The 21,424-nt window shown below is 37.0% G+C and overlaps 1 protein-coding gene across 1 annotated transcript in view; it reads left to right on the forward strand.

The window, feature by feature from the left end:
- CRYBG3 (crystallin beta-gamma domain containing 3) overlaps positions 1–21,424 on the forward strand; it is a 172,303-nt gene that overhangs the window by 56,603 nt on the left and 94,276 nt on the right. Inside the window, exons 3-8 of the mRNA XM_007953772.1 lie at positions 2,479–2,906; positions 10,280–14,564; positions 14,637–16,517; positions 19,669–19,713; positions 19,960–20,075; positions 21,121–21,268. Of these exons, the coding sequence (XP_007951963.1) occupies positions 2,479–2,906; positions 10,280–14,564; positions 14,637–16,517; positions 19,669–19,713; positions 19,960–20,075; positions 21,121–21,268 (6,903 nt within the window). The remainder of the gene's footprint in view (positions 1–2,478; positions 2,907–10,279; positions 14,565–14,636; positions 16,518–19,668; positions 19,714–19,959; positions 20,076–21,120; positions 21,269–21,424) is intronic.

Here is a 21,424-nt window from a genome sequence, read left to right on the forward strand (position 1 = left end):
AGGCTCAGGGGTCCAGGATTATCTTCTGTGTCTGTGTTAATTGGTGTCCCTTTTCTTTGTTGAAGAGGGTCTGTGCAGTCTTTCTGCCTAGTCCACCATCTTGCCGGCCAACCCCAGCACTTTGTGTTTTAACAGATAGACTCAAAGTGACCTTTTTTTCCCCTTAAATGAAGCACATGTTGTTTTCTTCAGGAACAACTTTGCCCAATGCAGCAGCTTCAGAGAGTACCACAATTCTAAAATAATGAGGCCTTTTTAGGTGCTTTTCTGTAAAACTACAGAGTGTTTGAACATACTATTAGCTTTCTAATAATAAAAGATAAATTTAAATGCAAGTAAGACTTCTTATGATCTGTCCCTTGACTTATCTCTCCAGACTTACTCTTCAGTCATGTCCTATCATGTCCTAACCTACCTCCAGTCATATTACACTCCTAAGAAGCACCCACCATACACACACACACTCTCTCACTCTCTCTCTCTCTCTCTCTCCCTCCTTCCCTCCCTCCCTCTTTCTCCCTCTCCCATCCCACACTGATGTATGCCTGGAAAACACAGTCACACTTTAGATCTTGGTTCAGAGGGCAGTTTCTCTAGGAAGAGCCATCTGAGTTACCACCTCTGCTTTTATCTTTACCAAATCTAGACTAGTCACTCCTGCCCCAGGTTCCCATGCGTGCTGTACTTCTCCCTTTGCAACATTTACTGCGTTGCAAAGTCTTGCTGACTGTGCTATTCTGTAGATTGTAAACTACTCAAGAGAATAGAAGTCATCAGTCTTAGTTGTAAATGTAGCCTGGGTGCATAGCACAGAGTCTGTCATATAATAGGTTATCTATCAGTATTTAAGGTGTTGAACTCAATTTGAATCATCTTGCCCATTTCTTTTAGAATCCTTATTAAATCCAACTTTATGTCATGTAGCTTTGAAGTCAGACATTTTCCAATAAAATTATAAAGATGAACTGTCTCAAAAAGTTTTCTTCATAATGGGCAATTTCAACCATTACTAGTATCCTGCAATACATTGCATGTCAGCTAATTAAAAGAATTAAAAATACCTACTGTGGCCAACAGCAAATACATAAATACTTAAGAAGCCCCTCCTAGATGTATGTTCTTTAAAAAACAGGCACCATGGAGCATTCAGCTTGGGATCTCCAGTGTCTTCATGTGGTGCCATAGGGTTAAAATAATGAGCACAGAAGCTGTATTCATTCTGTGGATCTTCTTAATGGTTGAATGTGAGTTACCAGAATACACTAGGGGAAAAATTACAAATTTTTATAGTAGTAAAATTTGATTTAATACTACATCTACTTTTGAAGAAAAGGTTCTAAGTATTTTTCCTAGGAGAACAATTTAAATACTAACTGTATATTAAAGTCCAGAAGAATGGGCAAATGAATTTTAGAAGAAGTACAACCAGAATGCTCCTTAGAAGTAAGGATGGTCAGACTTTGGATGTGTTATCAGGAAAGACTTATTTTTAGAAAAAGACATCATATTTGGTAAAACAGAGAGTAAGCAAAAATAAGAAAAACTCAGAATGGAGACAGATTGACACAACCTCAGTGACAGGCTTAAACATATCAGAGATCATCTCCGTGAGATGGCACAGGATCAGGAAACATTTTATTCTGTTGTACGTAAGGTTTCCATGAATCTGAGCCAATTTGATGGCAACTAAACACATCTATTAAGTACATTAAGTGATACAGTATTTGCTATCTAGAGGATTTCAAAAGCTAACATCCTCTAGAGTATACATCTTAAAGGATGGTGATCATCTCCCACAAATAGAATGCTTAGGTAGAAAAAGTCTAACACCCTCTTGTTGTTGTTAGCTGTGGTGGAGCTGGGCCCTGACCCTTGACAGTCCCATGCACAAGGGAATGAAATGCTGCCTGCCCCTGTGCCATAGGGTTTTCATTGCCTGATTCTCAGAATTCGATCACCAGGTCTTATTTCTGAGCACATTTTGGTCTGGAAGCTTTGCTGAAATCTGTTCAGCATCATAGCAACACATTGGCTGGGAATTGAACCTGAGTCTTTTGTCTGGAAGGCTTGAATTCTGCCAGTGAACCACCACTGCCTCCAGCACTTCCTTAGAGAGGTGCCAAGGGGAGGAAAAAATAAACCTGAGAAGCACTGTTCTACATACAGTGTAAATTTGTAGTTCTATTTTCTTTGGCATCTTTCTGTACTTTCTAAATGATTTAATTGTAATATTTCCTTATATCCATACTCTTTTTGAGTTAATTATTTAATAATCTTTAGGTTGCTTTTTTTTGTTAATGGTATACTAAAAGCTTATTTTAAGGTTACTGATTCTTAAACAAATTTTTAAAAAATATATTAATGCAACATACTGCTGTTACTTAGAGTTTAATGCATTTGGCCTCTAGTAGTTCTTGATAACTGTTTTGTTTAGTTTTAAAATGATGATGCTTATTATTCTTTAATTTGTTTTCAAAGATACCCCAACATGAGGACAAAAGGAACCATACTGAGAAGTCAGTCACTCTTACTACACAGGAAGATTCCAGAAAGCCAAATGATCTTTCCAGTTCAGCTTCAGATACCAAAATAGGAGAAGGTGATAGACAGCCAAAAGAAAGCTTTTTCCAGTTTCTTGGTAACCTGTTTAATATCTCAGGAAAATCATCTCTTGGTGAAAGTAAACAGTCTTCTTCCAGAGATGACCATGACAAAACTGAGAAAGATTTACCAAATCTCAGTGACCGGCATGAGGAAGAAATCAAAAGGGAGAAAAAGATTTTCAGTACTCTCAATGGAGCTCAGATGCTTCCAACAGAACGAGATTCCAACTCAACTGAACTCTCAGATGCCTTTTCTTTGGATGCAGCACAAGACAGTGAGCAGGAAACCAGTGATTTGCTAAAGTAAGTTTAAAATTTAATAAAGGTCTTTGACCTGGCTTTTTGGTTCTCAGTTCCAATCCTCTTAACTGAAGGGAGTTATAAAAGCATTCTATAATGTTCCTAGAAAACCAGTTATTGTAGATTCAAAGATGGAGACCCTATGCAGGAATAGAACTGTGCTTTATAAGGTTTATTACTGATTTTTCAGAATTAGGTTGCCAAGCCTTTTCTTTCAAGGTACCTCTGGGTAGACTCTAACCTCTAACATTTGGTTAGCAGCTGAATGCATTAAATGTTTTCACTACCCAGGAACTCTGTAATGTCCCTACTACAGTCTAAAGATTTATGTGTTTCTGTTTACCATAGGAGTAGTAACATAGGATGTGTTTTAGTTGCTCTAAGTGGTTAAGAAATTAAATTGATAATATCTGTGAAACTAGCTTTACAAACCTTTCCCAACGATAGAAGAAATTGAAATCTTTCATGAATTAAGGAAGCATTCTACCCTTTCTCTCTTTCTTTGATTAACAAACAGGCTTGAACTTGTTTTGCTTTTCCTCATATGATCAAGGAGGAATATCTTCTACCTGAGAAACATTTATAGCATCGTTGAGCCCATTAAACATCTTATGTAACATACAAGTATTCATTTGTAGCTAACAAGATTCTGAAATATGCCAAGAACTTGAGTTAGAAAACCAAAAGGGAAAAATACACTTGGCATTTCTCATGCTGAAAGAACAAAGGAAACATTCAAGCCTTGAGTTGCAATTTTGAAGGATTCTATGCGCAGAATATTGAACGATGCAGGAAGCATCCAAAAAAAAAGATAGAAGTAATACAGAGTCACCATACCAAAAATGATGAAGAACTGATGGTATTGAAAGAAGAATGTGAGCAGCACTGAAAGAATTGGCAAAAAACAAGGCTCCAGGAATTGACAGAACCACCATGAAGATGTTTCAACAAAAGGATGCCGCGCTGAGGACACTCACTCGTACATGCCAAGAAACTTGGAAGACAGCTACGTGGCCAGCTGACCGGAAGAGATATGTATTTGTGCCCATTCCAAAGGAAGGTGATATAGTAGAATGTGGACATTATCTAACCATATCAATAACATCACATACAAGTAAAATTTTGTTGAAGATAATTTAAAAACAGTTATAGCAGTGTATTGACAAAGAACTGCCAGAGATGCAAGCTGGATTCAGAAGAGAATGTGGACTGAGGGATATCATCATTGATGTCAGATGCATCTTGACTGAAAGCAAATAATACCAGAAAGATATTTACCTCTGTTTTATTGACTGTGCAGTGACATTCGACTATGTGAATCATAACAAATGATGAATAACATTGCAAAGAATGGGAATTCCAGAACACTTAATAGTGCTCATGAGGAACTTGTATGTAGATCAAGAGGCAGTCATTGGAGCAGAACAAGGGGATACTGCATGGTTTAAAATCAGGAAGGGAATGCATCAGGGTTGTATCCTTTTATTACACTTATTCGCATGTATGCTGAGCAAATAATCCAAGAAGACAGACTATGTGAAGAAGAATACAGCGTAAGGATTGGAGGAGAACTCATTAAAAACCAGTGATATGCAGATGACACAACCTTATTTGCTGAAAGTGAAGATGACTTGAAGCACTTACTGAAAAAGATCAGGGACTACAGCCTTCAGAACAGATTACATCTCAACATAAAGGAAACAAAAGTCCTCACAACTGGACCAATAAGCAATATCACAATAAATGGAGAAAAGATTGAAGTTACAAGAATTTCATTTTACTTGGATCTCCCATCAATGCTCATTGAAGCAGCAGTCAGGAAATTAAGTGACATATTACATTGGACAAATCTGCTGCAGAAGACCTTTTTAAAATGTTAAAGAGCAAAGATGTCACTTTGAAAACTGAGGTGCTCCTGACCCAAGCTATGGTATTCTCAGTAGCTGCATATGCATGTGAGAGCTGAACAATGAATAAGGAAGACTGCAGAAGAACTGACGTTTGAATTGTGTTGGCAAAGAGTCTTGAATGTACCACAGACTGCCAGAAGAATGAACAAATGTGCCTTAGAGGAAATATAGCAAGAATACACCTTACAAGCAAAAATGGCCGGACTTTGTGTCTCTTACTTTGGTCATGTTTTTTGAAAGGACCGATCCCTGGAGAAGTATATCATGCTTGGTAGTATAGAAGGTGAGTGAAAAAGAGGAAGACCCTCAACAAGGTGGATTGACACAGTGGCTGCCACAGTGGCTCAAGCACAGCAACAATTGTGAAGATGGCACAAGACCAGGCAATGTGTCGTTCTTTTGTATGTAGGCTTGCTGTGAGTCAGAACCACTTCAAGGGCACCTAATAATAGCAACATGTTTTAAATATTGAAGTTGCTTCGATTGCATGATAGGAATTTAGGAAAAGCAAGGACATAGTTAATTTTTTAAATTCAGATTTTGAGAATATTTTAGATATAAAATATTGGTTATAATTAAGAACATCTACTTTTGAAATTACTAGAGGATTTAAGTTTCATGTAAAATTTTTCATGTTTTTAGTAGTGAAGAATGAATTAACAGAAGATTTTGCATTGTGTTTATCATTTGAAAATGTCCATTCTTTTCTTTTTAAGTCTTCATAATTATATATATTAAAAAAAAATCCCTGCCATCATGTCAGTTCCAACTCAGAGTGATCCTATAGCACAGACTAGAACTGCCCAACAGGGTTTCCAAGGCTGCAAAGCTTTATGGAATTAGATTGCCGCCTCTTTTTCCTGTGGAGCAGCTGGTGGGTTGGAACTTCCAACCTATTGGTTAACAGGTGAATGCTTTATCCACTGCACCACCAGAGCTCCTTGATTATTAGGGTGTCTTAAAAAGTATGAATGGCTTAACTTAGACAAATTAATAAAATAATGTGTTGTATAAGACTATTACTGTAATATGAAATATACATTCCTTGTAATGATCATTAATACAATTTTAATATTTTGTTTAGTGTTTTGAAGTGAATTAGAGAAAATTCTCACCAAAATGCATTGTCCGTAATTTTACCTTCCCTTATCTAAAAATAATGAACAGCTTTGTAATTGATTCTATGGATAGTTGAGTATGCAAATTTTTCTTCTAATATCCATAAAACCTTTAAGAAAACCTTTTTAATATTTTTTAGATTGTTTTCCAAACTTTAATTCATGAGTCTCATGTAATCTCTATAGCAGCTATGTTATTTCTGAATTAAAGTAAACAAACAAAAGAGTTCTATATTGTAATTCATAATTTTTCACATGTATATGTTCATCATAACGAGAACATGTCCTGTCAAAGTTCTCTTGTCATTTTTCTCCCTCACTTGCTGGTTTTACAGTTTTTCTTTACATAAAAAAGTTAATAAACTTCCCTATTGTAACCAAGGATATTCCTAACTGTGTAATTTGAAAAGAAATAGATCTTAAAGCTAAAAAAGTAGCTTAACCATATTTTCCTAAAAGTGAATTGCAAACCATTGCTGTAAGGCTAGTTACTCTTTTCGGGCTGCTATTACAGAATTTTCTTTGTAGAACGACACATATCTTTGGTTGACCTTAGTCTTATCAAGTGGATAAAACTTCTTTGGAAAGATTATAGCTATGTGAAGTAACTGGAGGCTTAATAAAGCTTCCGATGATGTGTAGTTATGTCTTTGACTAAAATGCATAATACCTTGATGCTATATTATGATGTATATGTGATATGTATAGTACATACAGATATGTAAAATTTTAATACTCTCCTCTCTATATCCAGCTTAAAAATAAACCTTTAAAAATTTATTTTCATCTTTAATATTTTTAAAGTTATATGTTTCAGCATTTCGGTATCTTTTATACTTTATTAATTAGAGAAAAAAACATAAGAATTAAAGGATAGTTTTATGTACTTAAAATGCTATTCAGTTATGGTGACTGAACTGCAGTCTGAAAGAATCATGTAGAAGATAGATTATATTGGAATGACTAACTTTTTCAAAAGTGGGAGTGTAGCTCATAAGTACCTGAAGGGACTAATTATAATTCATCAAACTAAGCTTACAGCTTTGATGTTCAGTGCTTTAAACATGATAATATAGTTTAGTATAAAGGATGCATATATTATTTACACACATAAAACACTTCTACCCAGGATGCTATGAGAAATTCTCTAGTTAAAAATTTAAGCTTGAAAATGAAGTTTACCTGGTATGTAACCATATTATCAATTGAATATGTTGAAAAAAGTCAACATCTTTCAATTTCACATTGTTGTTGAGTGCCATCGGGTTCATTCCGACTCATGTTACCCCATGTGACAGAGTACATCTGCCCCATTGGCTCTTGTTGACTGTTATCTTTATGGCAGCAGATCACTGGTCTTTTTCCCGTGGAAGCCCTGGTAGGTCCATACCACCAGCCTTTTGGTTAGTACACAAGTGCTACACCATTGTGCCACCAGGACTCTTTGGTTTCATATAAACCAATTGTTCTGGTTACCTATTGCTGTTCTGACAAGAATATACCACAAATGGGATGGCCTTAACAAATAGGAGTTTATTCTCTTATAGTTTGGAGGCCTTAAGTCTGAGTTCAAAGTGCCAGGCTCTAGGGACTGGGTGAAAGCCCCTCAGCCTTGGGCTTCAGCTCTGCCTCTTGCTCCCGGCCCACTGAAACTAGAGGCATCTCTACACTCAGGCAGCTACTGACTGCTGAGGCTGATAAGCCCAAAGATGACAAGTAAAAAGGCACAGTCCCGTTGTTACCAAACCACATGGGAGGCCATTCATTCAAGTCCATTAAAAGTCCCAAGGTCAGCAGAGCATGGCAGGCTGCTGAAAAACAACAAGGCTACATGCAGGGTCCAAGCGTGCCATAAGCTAGAGACCATTCGCAAAGCTGTTTCTTATATATGGGAAGTAGACCACATCCCTAAAGCAGCTACTCAGCTGCTTGTGGTAGATCCAGCCATGGAGTTCATTCCCACCAGCTACCCAGCCACTCAACCAGGCACAACCAAGTTGACATAAAACTTTAACTACCACACCAATTTAATATATTTTAGTTCAGACTACCCAGAGGGCTCTAAAAAAAATAGGAAAGCAGTGATTTCTACTCCCAGATCCCCCCCAAAAAAGCACACCCCAGAATTACCAAAAGGCATTATTACTGTGAGTTAAGTTCTAGCAAACTTTTCTCTGTGGTTCATTGTACTAGAAGTCCTTTTAGATCAGAAATTGCATTTGTGCAGTGATGAAAGATAAAATGCACGAGGAGGGAGTTGGTAAGAGGATGACCTAAATATACAACGTTCGAAGAGTAAAATTCTGATCCTTATCTTATTTCTCATTTCCTGTTTCTGTTGACATATGTACACTTATTTGCTTATATCTTCAAAAGTATTTTGGTGATCTGTTGTGGGGTAACATCACACCCTGTTCAAAGTATATTTTAGATATAAGATATTAAAGCTTTATAAGAAGAAATAAACAAAAACAAATTTCATTTACAGACTTTTGGACCTCCATATAATACTCTGAAAGGCTCTTGCATTTTCTGAATAATTTATGTATTTTGATATGAGATTTCACCAGCAACATTAATTTACCTATATGTGTTTTTCTCTTAGATATTTTTATAGATCAATGCTTTACCCAATTTTTTACTTGTAACAGTCTTTGATCTAACCTAAAACACTTGTAGCAGCTAAAACCACTTTTGGAAGGCAAAGCTTTTCTCTACATAGCTTCTACACCTCCTTTATAACAGATCATAAAAATAAATGAATGCAGCTATACAATTTTTTACAATAGAGGTGTGTGTTAGGATTTCAGAGACTAGCAGCAGTTCTAGCTTGAAATGAATTATTTTGGCTAACATTCATGAAGTACGTAAGGGGCACAGTTGAGGTTTTTACTTGTCAAAAGAGGTTTGCTTTCTGTTTTATCATTTAGACAAATGTAGTTTTCTTATTATTGCCTTCAGTTTGGGGAGAATATATAGTTTTTTAGATATTGGAATACTGACAAGGATTTGTTTTATGTATATATTACATGTTAATGTTTTGGTTAATGATGTGTTTAATCTGAAAAAACTAAATAGAACACATATCAAATTCTTCTACCGTACATATTTCTAGTCAGCACACTAAAATATAATAAAGAATTTAGAATTTAAAATATTTTTATACCACCTGTTATATAATCAAAATATTAGTCTGCAATATATTACTTAGCATATGGTATCATTACTTAGTCACTCATTAATTCACAAGTTATTAGAAATATCAAACTTGCCAAATCTTGTGTTGGACTCTTAAAAATACAAAGATTATTAAGACATAACATAGCGCCTGCCCTCAAATAGCCGTCAGGCTGTTGGGGAAAATAAATGAGGCCTAGAACTCTGTAATTTAATGTGGCAAATGCTGCACTCAGTTCTTTGTACTAAAGATCAGAGGCTAAACTGCCTGTTATAGTAGCAGAAGGGTCTTGGGATGGGTTTATGATGAAGGTAATTTGTAAGTTGAGCCTTAAAGGAAGTTAGTTTCCCTCAGGCTAGAATTGAAACAGAGTGAATGCCAAAAGGAAAAAGCTATAAGGAGCATGGCTTGGCCTGCGGTATGTAGACTCTTAAGAAAGTTGGATGCTGAGAAAAACAGAACTTTATGCTGGGTTGATTGTCCACTTTTTCTAGAAATTCTTTTTTATTTACCCTAGCAGAGTAATACACTAATTGAGTATTTGAAGAACTTACCACAATAGAGGAATTAAGGCAATCCTGTCATTTATGGAGTTAAAAAATATTTACTGAGTCCTTACTTTGAGTTAGGCATTTTGCCAGATGTTTTCCTTCAAAACTTCTCCACTTACTTACTAAAATTTGCTGTTCAAATTCTCATCTAAGGGTAAAGTAATTAAAGGTAATTGTGATGGTGTGATATGGTGGAGAAATCATTGCAATGTATCCATTAACCTGGGGTACCAGCATGAGGCACAAAGACAGTTGTGGTTCCTTTGAGTCAAATACTCCTTTGGGATTAGAAGTAGAACCCACACCTTGGACTCCTCAGCCCACATTCTCTTCTTTAACTGCAGTGAGAGATACATTTAATCTGGTGAAAAGAAATACTTCTAAGGAGCTCAGACATTCTTTAACTGTGTTGACATTGATGTGCTGCTTGTCAAATCTTTGTTTTTTAAAAAACAAAGATAAGTTTAACTAAAGCATAGATTTAGGATTTCTTTCCTAAATTAGTACATAGTAAGAGAAGTAGTACTTGAAAGATGTACTTTATCACAATTTCTGGGATTACTATTAAGTGTTGTTAATGGTATTCCCTGATACTCTCATGCTGATTCTTCTTTTACAGACAAACTGATGGTAAACCAGAGAGGCCTTCAGTGACATATGCAACATATCGGGGCCCAAGGCAAATTAGGAAATATTTAAAGAAACAGACTGCACTAGATACTGTGACTCACTTGGATGAAGAAAATGAAAGTTCTGACCCTAATACAAGCACCCACATTGGTCCTGGAATTGAGATTGGGGCTCAGAAGACTCCATTGTTGTCATCATCTAACATAGATGCATCTTTTAAAGGACATTTGCTTGGAGGCTCATTAGAAGACTCTGGTTGTAGCAGAATAAATCTGGACACAGAAAGCCATCTGACAGACAACCCAGAACTGCAAACTGTTGATTCTTCTAAGGATGTTTTAAATAAAAATGACTCTGGGGGACCTGAGAGAAATAGATCATTCCCTTCTCTGACTAATTCCAGCTCCACTGTTGGAGAAAATGACTCACAGCAGCATTTAAGTGGTGTACCAGTTTCTCAGACTGGCAGAAACTTGGTATGTTCAGCTTTGTTTGCAGGAAGTAACAACAGCAGAGTTCCTTGCAGTCCAGATTTTCCAAGGAGAACTACAACAGAAAACACGATAAAAGAAAACAGTTCTATGATGAGTGATAGGACATTGGTGCAGGGACGAGAGCATGCTGAACCTCAGAATGTTACTCCTTCTGAGCTCTCTTGTGGGAAAACTGATGGGAATGACACCACCAAACAGGAAAGTACAAATGTGCCAAGTCCAAATAAATCAGTTAGACATGAAGATCTGCAGTTGCCAGAGAGTAAGTGTTCTGGGACACAGCCCATAGATAATTCATCAAAGCTGGCTGCCAGTCACACCAGCACCACTGCTCTCCAGAGACATGTTGTGACAGACATAGAATGTGTAAATGAAGGAAACAGGTCTACTGCCCAAGATTCACAAATAAATTTAGTTGTTACAGAAATCAGGCAAGAAACTGAAAGCTCCTTTGCTGGTGAACCTACAACTTTAAAAGCTCCAAAAAGTAGAATTGAATCATTACCCCAAGACATTGACAGATTGTTTGCACCAGAAACCAAAAAGCTTGATTTTAAGCCACATAATATAACTCTTCAAACTATTAGAATAAATCAAAAGGACTCTGCCCCTTTAAAATGTGTCAGTGAATCAGCAGTTGCAGCATGCTTAGAAACTGAAGTAGTATCTGAACTGAATTATGGAGTTAATAGAAATTACATTTCAGAATCCTCTCTTGATTCTGAGAGTCCTCAACAAGCCGAAGTATCACTGGATGCTAAAAAATCTCCTACATTTGACTGTAAAAAATTAAATGTCAATACTTCACCTCCTACCTTTGTTTCTGGAGCTGATATGCTGAACAAGTTGGAGATTCCTGTTTCAAAGGATGAGTGTTCCTCCATGCTTATTGAAATTGGGAGTGTCAACACTGCTGATATTTCTTACCAATGTCAAGAAGACAATGTAGCAAATCATGTTGAAGCTGCAGAGAGGAAAACTCCTCCTGCTTCCTTCCACCTTGAACATGCACCTGCAGTATTTGAACCCAAGGAAGTTGTTCCCGACAGTCAAAAATGCCAGAATCCCCAGGGACCTGAAATCACTGATGCCCACTTAACTGAAGTGGACCCGTTGAGCTTTGAGTCTAGAAGTCTCTGTAAGGATGACAGTTCAGTTTCATCTCAAGGGCTTAATAAAGCAAAGCTCACTCTTCCAAACACTAAAGTGAAAAAGAGCACTATAGATAAGTCTGATTCTCTTTCCTTGGAAACCAAAGCTGATAACATTGCTAAAGTGTTATCAAAAGCTGAAATTGGTGATCAAAATGATGTTCCTGTTGAGTCATGTTCTGGAAGAAGAAAAACTATAGCCCTACCCAAGGTTTCTGTTTCCCAAACAGAGCCCAGAATCATCATTCCTCAGGATAAAATATCTTTTACATCTGAAATTGCAGATGTTCCAGCAAAGCCTGTTTTGGCAGAATTAACTTCTTTAGACAAAGGTTTTCAATCCATGGATCATGATACTGAAAAGAAATGTTCTGATTTTGATCATAAAGAGAATCACACTGAGGCTTCTACTGCTGCTTCCAGTTATCAAGGTTTAAAGAAGACAGAGGTAGAAGCTTTAGGTGATCCTCCTGTTCTTCTTTTACTTCCTGTTCATGATGAAAAAGTCATTAAGCAAATGGAACAGAATGATGAAACTAACCCTTGCATAATTTCTGAACTTTCAGAGATTCATGGGACTGAAAAGACTTCTGGGCTCTCAGAAATGGCAGAACTCAGTTTAACTAATATTTCTTCAAAATTCCAAGAAACTGATAGCACAAAAGTAAATTCACTTTTTCTGGGTTCTGATGTAGGTTTGGGAAAAAATGCCCTTGGATCTGAGGATTCAAGCTTTCTTAATGTTCGTTTTGTGCAGAGATCAGAAGAGAAAGCCTCATCTCACAAAAAGAAAGACAATGCTCATTTTCTCTGGGAATGTATTGATAGTGCTACTGGTTCCACTAGTAACTTGGAAGAAGTTAGCATGGTTACAAGCTTACATAATCTGAAAGATAATATTTACTCTGAAAAAGTGTCCATAGACCTCACAAATGAAAGTGCCCCCTTGACTAACCTGCTATCCCCTAATAGCTCTCATTTGGAATTTGAAACACCTATCCCAACAGTGGCAGAAGTGAATCCACTTCAGGAACATTTTGGGATTCATACTAGGAAGGTATCTCTTGATTTCCCAACTGCCTTCCAGTTTGACAGTCTGAAGGAAGCAGAGGCTGGAGCAGTTGCTGGGGCTCCAGTGTCAGTTAACAGCTCATGCCAGCAGTGTTCTGAACCATCTGCTGACCACATAGAAGCAAGAAGAAGAGCATATGACCAACTTTTGGATCCCAAAAGTGGTTTACTTAAAAAGGCTGATAAGTTAATTGATGAGATTTTTAACTCTGTCAGAGAAGAACTAAAATATAAACCCTCAAGTGATCTCTTCCAGGGATATAGAGGCACAGACAGTATAATGAATCCAGGTACTCTGAAGGAAGACATACCTGAGAAAAACCCATCGGAGGAAGTGATGCCAACAGGGATCCAACTGACAGATCATTTAGAAGAACAGGGCATAGAAAACAAAGAGGAAGAAAAGGCCAGTGTTTTACCTACAGTTGGTGAGAAGAGTCTCCTTTTTGATTCTGATAAAATGTGTGTGTCTTATTTGTTAGAAGATCAAGCTAGAGAATTAGTTAATGAGATTATTTATTCAGCCCAAGAAAATTTGACACGTGATGCTTTTGAAGATACTAAGGATACTTGGGATTCTGAACTTCAGGCTACTACTTCAAAAATTCTGAACATTGATAGTGTTAAGTCACATGATAGAGTTAGGCAATTCCTGGTGTCAGAGCAGGCAGTAAACCAAAGCACATGTGAAATTAACGAAAATGAAATGTTAAGTAGATTATTCTCGGTAAGTAACTTCGTTAGTGACACAGAGTCAATAAAAGGAGGAGAAATTGTTCTCTACCAAAAATCCCCATTTTCTGGAAATGGAGTGGGATATACCGATGGTTTAAATTTGCAGGAATCAGATACTTCCTTTCTAGCTGAAGATATGCCCCATAAAGAGTTAGATGAGAGGATAAAAACACATTTACTTCTCAAAGAGGACTGTAAAGAGACAACTGAAATAGAGTGTGTGGATAAGCACAAAACTGAGACAGATACAAGAACTCTTGTTTTAAATTTCAAATTGCCTCCATTTGCGAATGATGATATCCATGCACCTGGCACATCCAAAAGCAGCTTGTCTGATAGTCTAGTATGTATATCTGAAAAAAGCTTACCAGGACACTGTAGTAAAACCACACCCCTTGCACTGTCAGAAGTAGGAAAAGTACACAAAAAGGATACTGAAGTAGATATAGGAAAAATTGAATTTATTCCTCCCATGTTAGAAATGGGGAAAGCAAACAGAAAGAATGTTGAACTGAATGTTACAAAATTTGAGGCAGCCTCTCCTATGTTAGGAATGGGAAAAGCACCTAAAAAGGAAGTTGAATCGGATAGCATAAAAATGGAGCCAAGAGCTAACATTTTTAACATGGGAGAAGTATACCAAATGGATACTGTGAGGTGTATTGAGAAAAATGAGGAATTACCTGTCATCTTAGGGATGGAAAACACTTACAAGGTAAAGGATACTGAAAGGGATATTGGCAAAACTGAAGTGATGCCTGTGATGTGTGAAATGAAAAATACCCACCAAAAAGATGCTGAAGGAATTACTGGGAAAACTGAAGTAATACCTGTTACGTTAGAAATGGAAAATATTTGCCAAAAAGATGCTGAAGGGGATGTTGCAAAGACTGAGGTGATACCCATTCCATTAGAAATGGAAATTATTTATCAAAAACATGCTGAAGGGGATATTGGTAAGACCGAAGTGACACCTTTTTTGTCGGAGGTGGAAAATATCTACCAAAAAGATTCTGAGAGGATTACTGAAAATGCTGTTACATTAGAAAGGGAAAACATTTGCCAAAAGAATGGTGATGGGGATATTGACAAGACTGAATTGGCACCTGTTTCATTAGAAGTGGACAATACCTACCAAAAAGAGTCTGAGAGGATTACTGAAAATGCTGAAGTGATACCTGTTACATTAGAAATGGAAAATATTTGTCAACAGGATGCTGAAGATGATATTGCAAAGACTGAGGTAACTCCTGTTGTGTTAGAAATGAAAAATACCTACCAAAAGGATGCTGAAGGGGTTATGAGGACAACTGAAACGTTACCTTTTATGGTAGATGTGAAAGGAGTGCACAAGAAGGCAGCACCTACCTCTGCCTTCTCAGAAATGGAAAAAGCATGCAGGAGGGATGCTGAGACTGCTGAGATAATTGCGGCCACGCTCCCTGTGATAGAAACAGAGAGAACATCCCCAGAGGATTCTGATGGGAATAGTGGGAAATGTGAAGCTTTATCTCCTATGTCAAATGTTGAGAAAACATATGCAACAGGTTTGGAATTGACCGTTACAGAAGCGGAAGCCTTGCTTCCCTCCCAATTTGAAGCCGAAAATGTACCCCAAGTGTATGCTGATGTGATTACTGGTGAAATGGAGGAAGAGCCCACTGGAGTAAAGGAAAGCTTAATAATGTGTGACAATAGATTTACATCGCATTTCAAGGGTTATGAATCACCTACATTAAGTAAGGATTATGAAGGCTATCCAGCCTTAGCAATACCTCATTTTCAACCTGAGGATACCCTAGTAAATCTAGACAAAAGAATGTCTGTTACTGCAGTAAGTAAGAAAAAGAAGCATCTAGACTATAGCAATGAAAAGGAACACTCTAACTTAGCCTTTGTTTCTCAGGATGAACAAGAAAACCCATCTTTTACTATATTATATGAAGAGCCCCTTCAAGATGAGGACAAGAATGCTTCTGCAGAAGTAAGAAGAACACGCTCTCTCTTGTTTCCTGATACGTGCGCTGACAGCATACCTGTTCTGGCATGTGAAAGGTCTGAGAGTAGAACTGACCTCGTCCATCATTTTGAAAAGGATACTAAATTAGGTGAAACATTTGATAGTGATAATTCAGAAATGTTCTTATCAGTGGAAGCCAAAAGGTACAAAATTTATCCCTTAGCTTTGTCTCCCATTTATGAGGATGACAGTTCTCAGGAGGACATTCTGTCCAGTGAGGTCTCTCCTGGTCACCATGGCTCCACAAAATCAAGAGAGAGTACAAACCAGTCCTCTTCTGTTTTATCACTTCTTCAATCAGTATCAGAGCGTTTAAAGATGAAATTTGATGAAGATGGGCAAGAGGCAGAGGAGGAAGGAGAAGGAGAAGAGGAAGAACTACTGCATAAAGGAAGTCTCACATCTCAAAGGAGAGAACATATTACCTTCCAGTTGCCAGATTCTCCGATTGCATTTTCCTCTGAAGATGACCAGGACAGGACTGGAATTTCTAGGAATTCAGATGCAATGTCAAATGAACCTACTACCTCCAATTTGCAGATCGGTCTATGGGCAGAAAAGGCCCCATTTCTACAAAAATCAGACCTTACTTCTAAACTACATTCTTCTTTAAAAAGTGCATATCATCAGTATTTACAGACTTCCAAGACCCATTCCTCAGAAAAAGGAGCCAGATTTGGTGGGAATTTTCAGGAACCAGTGTCTAAGAGTTTCCATGTTCAAGACAACTCAGCCGGATTAAGTTTATTCACAGAAGTAAGTTATTTTAATTATTTACTAGTTACGTATAGAGCTTTGAATCATGAAATGATCTGAAAACTTATAAGAAAACCCATGTTTTGAGGTTGTATAAGCTTTGTTTTTAAAAATGTCAGCAATATTTTTTAGTTAAAGTGTATCATAGCTCATTTATTTTAGCTAGACTTTTACACAGAAGAAAAATTAAGTCAGAATTTCAAAAGTATAAAAGAGGAACAACTTATTGCCTATCATCTGCTGATGTTTAGTTTTCAAAGTAAATAAATGACAGCATTCCAAATTTCTCAAGGTACTACATATGAGAAAGTGGTTGCTTTTCTTTTTGGCTTTATGTGTCTTGTGAAAATATTTCCATTGGACAAAATTAAATATTTCTTTGACAGCAACCTCTCACTTGAGTTGCTCATGTTCTTCATACATAGTAGGGTGGTAAAGAATCTAAGTCACAGCAAAAGAGCTGGAAACATTATTAAAAACACCAAAACCAAACTCACTGCCATCAGGTTGGATCTGACTCGTAGGGAGCCCTCCTTGGGTTTCCGAGGCGGTGTCACTATGGAAAGTAGATTGCCCAATCTTCCTTCCAAGGAGTGGGTGGTGGGTTTGAACTACCAGCCTTCTGGTTAGCAATCAGATGGCTTAGGCACTACACCATAGCAGGAAAATATTTTGAAATTCAGTAGCATTTTTCTTTGATTTAGAAATATTTGAATATCTAATGTAGAAAATGTATTGCACATGGGGTTTTCCTTTCTGATATTCTCAAGAATATCAGAATATCAAGAATATCAGAAAATATATTGCATATGGGGTTTTCCTTTCTGATATTCTCGAGAATATCAGAATATTCCCCAAGAATATCATTGGGGAACTTTCTCTGGGATTCCTGAGGGCTGGCTGTACTTTTATCTTGTAAAGCCTTACCAAAAACAAACTCATTGCCATAGAATCAATTCCAACTCATAGCGATCCCTACTTGGGTTTCTGATGCGGAATCTCTATGGAAATAGATTGCCCACTCTTCCTTCCGAGGAGTGGGTGGTGGGTTTGAACCGCCAGCCTTCTGGTTAGCAGTCAAGTGCCTTAGACATTATGCCTCTGATACTTCAGTACTAAGTGTTTGCAAAGCAAAGTCATTTTAAAAGAAATGATGAGATTTGGAAAACATGTAATGGTTCTTCAAAATGAATAAGTATACACACACACACACACACACACACATGAAAAAAAAAACAAACTCACTGCTATCGAGTTGGATCTGACTCATAGTCACCCCTCCTTGGGTTTCCAAGGCAATATCACGATGGAAGTACATTGCCCAACCTTCCTTCTGAGGAGGCTGGTGGGTTTGAACCACCAGCCTTCTGGTTAGCAGTCATATGCCTTAGGCACTAGCCACCAGAGCTCTGACAGACAGACAGGTAGGTAGGTAGGTAGATAGATAGATAGATGGATAGATAGATAGATAGATAGATAGATATAAAAACACTGCCATAAAGTTTATTCCAACTCATAGAGGTCAGAGTAAAACTGCCCTGTAGGATTTCTAAGGCTGTAATCTTTACAGAAGCAGACTGCCACATCTTTCTTCCATGGAGCAGCTTGTGGGTTCAAATTGTTGATCTTTTGTTTAGTAGCTGAGCACCTTAACCACTGTACCACCAGGGCTCCTTAGTGGTTCTCTGTTGCCTACCAAGTCAAGTGGAACCTCTTTGCTCTGTATTAGAAACTCTTCTAAGTTATCTTTTTCCAACCTTTTCTTCTGCACTATGGTTACACACTCCATGTTTCCTACCACTATGCTTTTTCACAAGGTGGTTATCTTCCTGGAATTTTTTTCTCTTCTGCCCCACCTCACCCTGCCACATGTTTTAATTTATTGAAATCCTGTTTTTCAAGATCCTCTAAATACCACTTCCTTAGAGTAACTTTTGAGTCTCCCTGTCCACTCACCTCCACACTGGCACCATTTCTTTTGACTTAGTAGCCTGCCATTTTGTTTGTATTTCACCTGTGGAGTTACCTTAGTCTTACACTTAAAAGAGTCATGTGAGTGTGATTCATATGTTTCCCCCTTTTAAGCTGTAAGCTCCTTTAGATCAGAAGCAATGCATTATTTTCCTTTATAAGGAGTTATGGTGTATAGTGGTTAAGATATTTGGCTGTTAACCAAACGATCAGTGGTTCAAATCCACCAACTGTGGCACAGAAGAAAGATGGGGCAGTCTGCTTCCATAAAGACTTACAGCCTTGGATCTAGATGCAATGGTAGGTCTCTCATCATGCAGAGCAAAGAAGAATGAAGAAAACCTAAGATTCATGGAAACAATTAGTCCTAGTGACTGGTACACCGTGTGATCTGCAGACTATGAGACCAAAGGAACTAGATGGTACCTGGCTACCATTGTCAACCAGTTGTTGGGGGATCTATATAGGAGATCCTGGATAGAGAGAGAGAACAATGTGGAGCAAAACTCAAAATCATTTGGAGAAAAACAAAAAGGGGGGGACCAGGTTTGCTGGTCCAATAGAGCCTGGTGGAACCACTGAGACTATGGCCCCTAGCTGCCCTTCAGGTCTGGAATTGAACCCACACCCGTGGTTTCCAGCCAAATAAAAGACAGGCATATGAATTGAACATGTACCTGAGGTAGATACACTCCTTGGAGAGAACAATTCATAGGAGAAAAAGGGCCATTTTTGCAGAGGGAGACAGACAGCGCAGGGGGCAAGAGTGCATGGAGGGATGGACACAGGGAAGAGGTAACTATCGGGAGGAAGTGAGGGGAGTTGTTGCATTGTGGTGAATTGTGGTCACTGTCATGAGACAAAGTGTATGTGAACTGCTGTGTGGAAAGTGAATTTTCTCTATAAATTTTCACCCAAATCACCAAAAAAAAAAAAAAAAATTACGGCCTTGGAAACCCAATGGGGATCACTATGAGTTGGAATTAACTCTATGGCAGTGAATTTGGATTTTTGGTTTATTTACCTTTATGTTCCTTGTAGCACCTAGAGAAGCAGCACATATATAATAGCCACTAAGTAAATATGTGGTTAATTGGTTTTGTGACTCCTAAGAAAGCAAGCTATGTATCTTACCATTGATGATTCCTAAGATTTATTTCTTCCACTTATATTATTTCAGAATGTTGACAAGCAAACTCTGAGGTGTATCCCACGCCCTGGGAAGGTAAGCATACGTTTCTCAGGGAGACAAAGATAAAATGTGAAAAGTAGTTGTTTTTAGGCCTGGAGAGCTTAATTGAGTACTCTTAACTAACTTAGAAAATAATTATTTTGGTCAAGCATTTAGCATCTAAAGTAATAATTTGGTTTTATGTATTTAGGATATTTTACTTTCTATATTCTAGAACATTTTGGAATATTAAATGCATTCTTAAAATTAGTTATTTTGCCTACTCACTGTATGTTGCAGATGGTTATCTATGATCTCCATGGACGTAAATGTAAACAAGAAATCTATGGTAATATTCCTGATGCTACATCATGGTCCTTTCCAAATGGGGTACTGATAAAAGTTGTAAGGGGCTGGTAAGAAATCTCTTAAAATTTTATAGCATATTTTCTGAAATTAAGTATGTTTATGTTTTTTGCTCTTTGTTATTTTGTGTGTCTTTAGTTAAAAAAATACCTTTCTTCTAGTTTTTGATAGAATATTTTGAAACATTATTTATAATTAGTGATATCCAGTAATTAGTTATAACTCAATTGTTTCCTTTATTTTCTATGGCAGAAAATACAGGCTGTGTATTATATTTAGAGTGAACATAAGAAGTAAGACATAATATATACACTCAATACCATTCTGGAACTGTGTTGTTAGTAGGATACCTTTGCCAACAGAATTGTTCTTCCATTGCCTCATTTTGTTAACCATGTATAAAATGGAGTTGAAGGCTTCCGTTGAGTGACGATAGGATTGAAAACAAGTTCAAAATTTGTGGGATGCTAAGGAATGTGAAGGCCACATAGTTAAAATCATTTGTATGGCAGATATACTCAAGGACTGAAGGATGCTTTGTGCAGTTGAAAAATGAGGGAGAGCTTCATTTGTTATATAGACCAGGTTCCATTGACATGTTGGAGCCAGAATTTCTTTGTCCAGTTTTTATGTTACCCACTGGTCAGTATTCACCTTGTAAACAGAGTGGTATAGTGGTGCCTTCATATAATAAAATGGGACACTTGTGATATATTATCCAGAAACAGAAAAATTAAGGTAGAAGTGTAATTTGTAGTTGTTAATCTATGGTTTTTAATATATATTGACAGCTTGGTGTATACGACATACAGAAAGCACATATATATATAAATATAGGCAAATACAGTTACTGTTGTATTATTTTTAGGAATTATTTTTATTTCTAAGTTCTGTTTACTTTTATTCTTTTTTAAATATTTGTACTTAAACTGACACTTTTCCGTGTTTAAAAAATAATGTATATGCTAACAATGACAAAGCCTAGCTTGAAACATTTGAGTCAATAAGATGATCTGTGAATGAGTATCATTTGTTTTACATCCCATTTCTTAGAAAAATAATAAAAAAGTGATCATTACCTTTATGTTTATGTAGCTGGATTTTATATGAAAAACCACATTACCAAGGTCAGAAATGTGTGTTAGAAGAAGGGGAAAAGGTGTTAAATCGTGACTGGATTCTTCAGAACAGAAAGCATCCACAAAGAAATTTTGTATTAGGCTCTATCAAACGTGTCTTAAAGGTAATATAACTATTGTCTCTTTTTTTTTTTTTTTTTTTGGTATTTAGTGAAGCCTGACAGTATTTAGAAATGTGTTGATTTTATTAATGTTCATTATCATGTTGATACTCTTTTGAATTAATGCATAAAAAGTATTATGTTGTTGTTAAGTGCCGT

The sequence above is a fragment of the Orycteropus afer genome, unplaced genomic scaffold, assembly GCF_000298275.1.
Source record: "Orycteropus afer afer isolate SDZICR_OR568_19922 unplaced genomic scaffold, OryAfe1.0 scaffold00412, whole genome shotgun sequence".
NCBI classification, from domain to species: Eukaryota; Metazoa; Chordata; class Mammalia; order Tubulidentata; family Orycteropodidae; genus Orycteropus; species Orycteropus afer.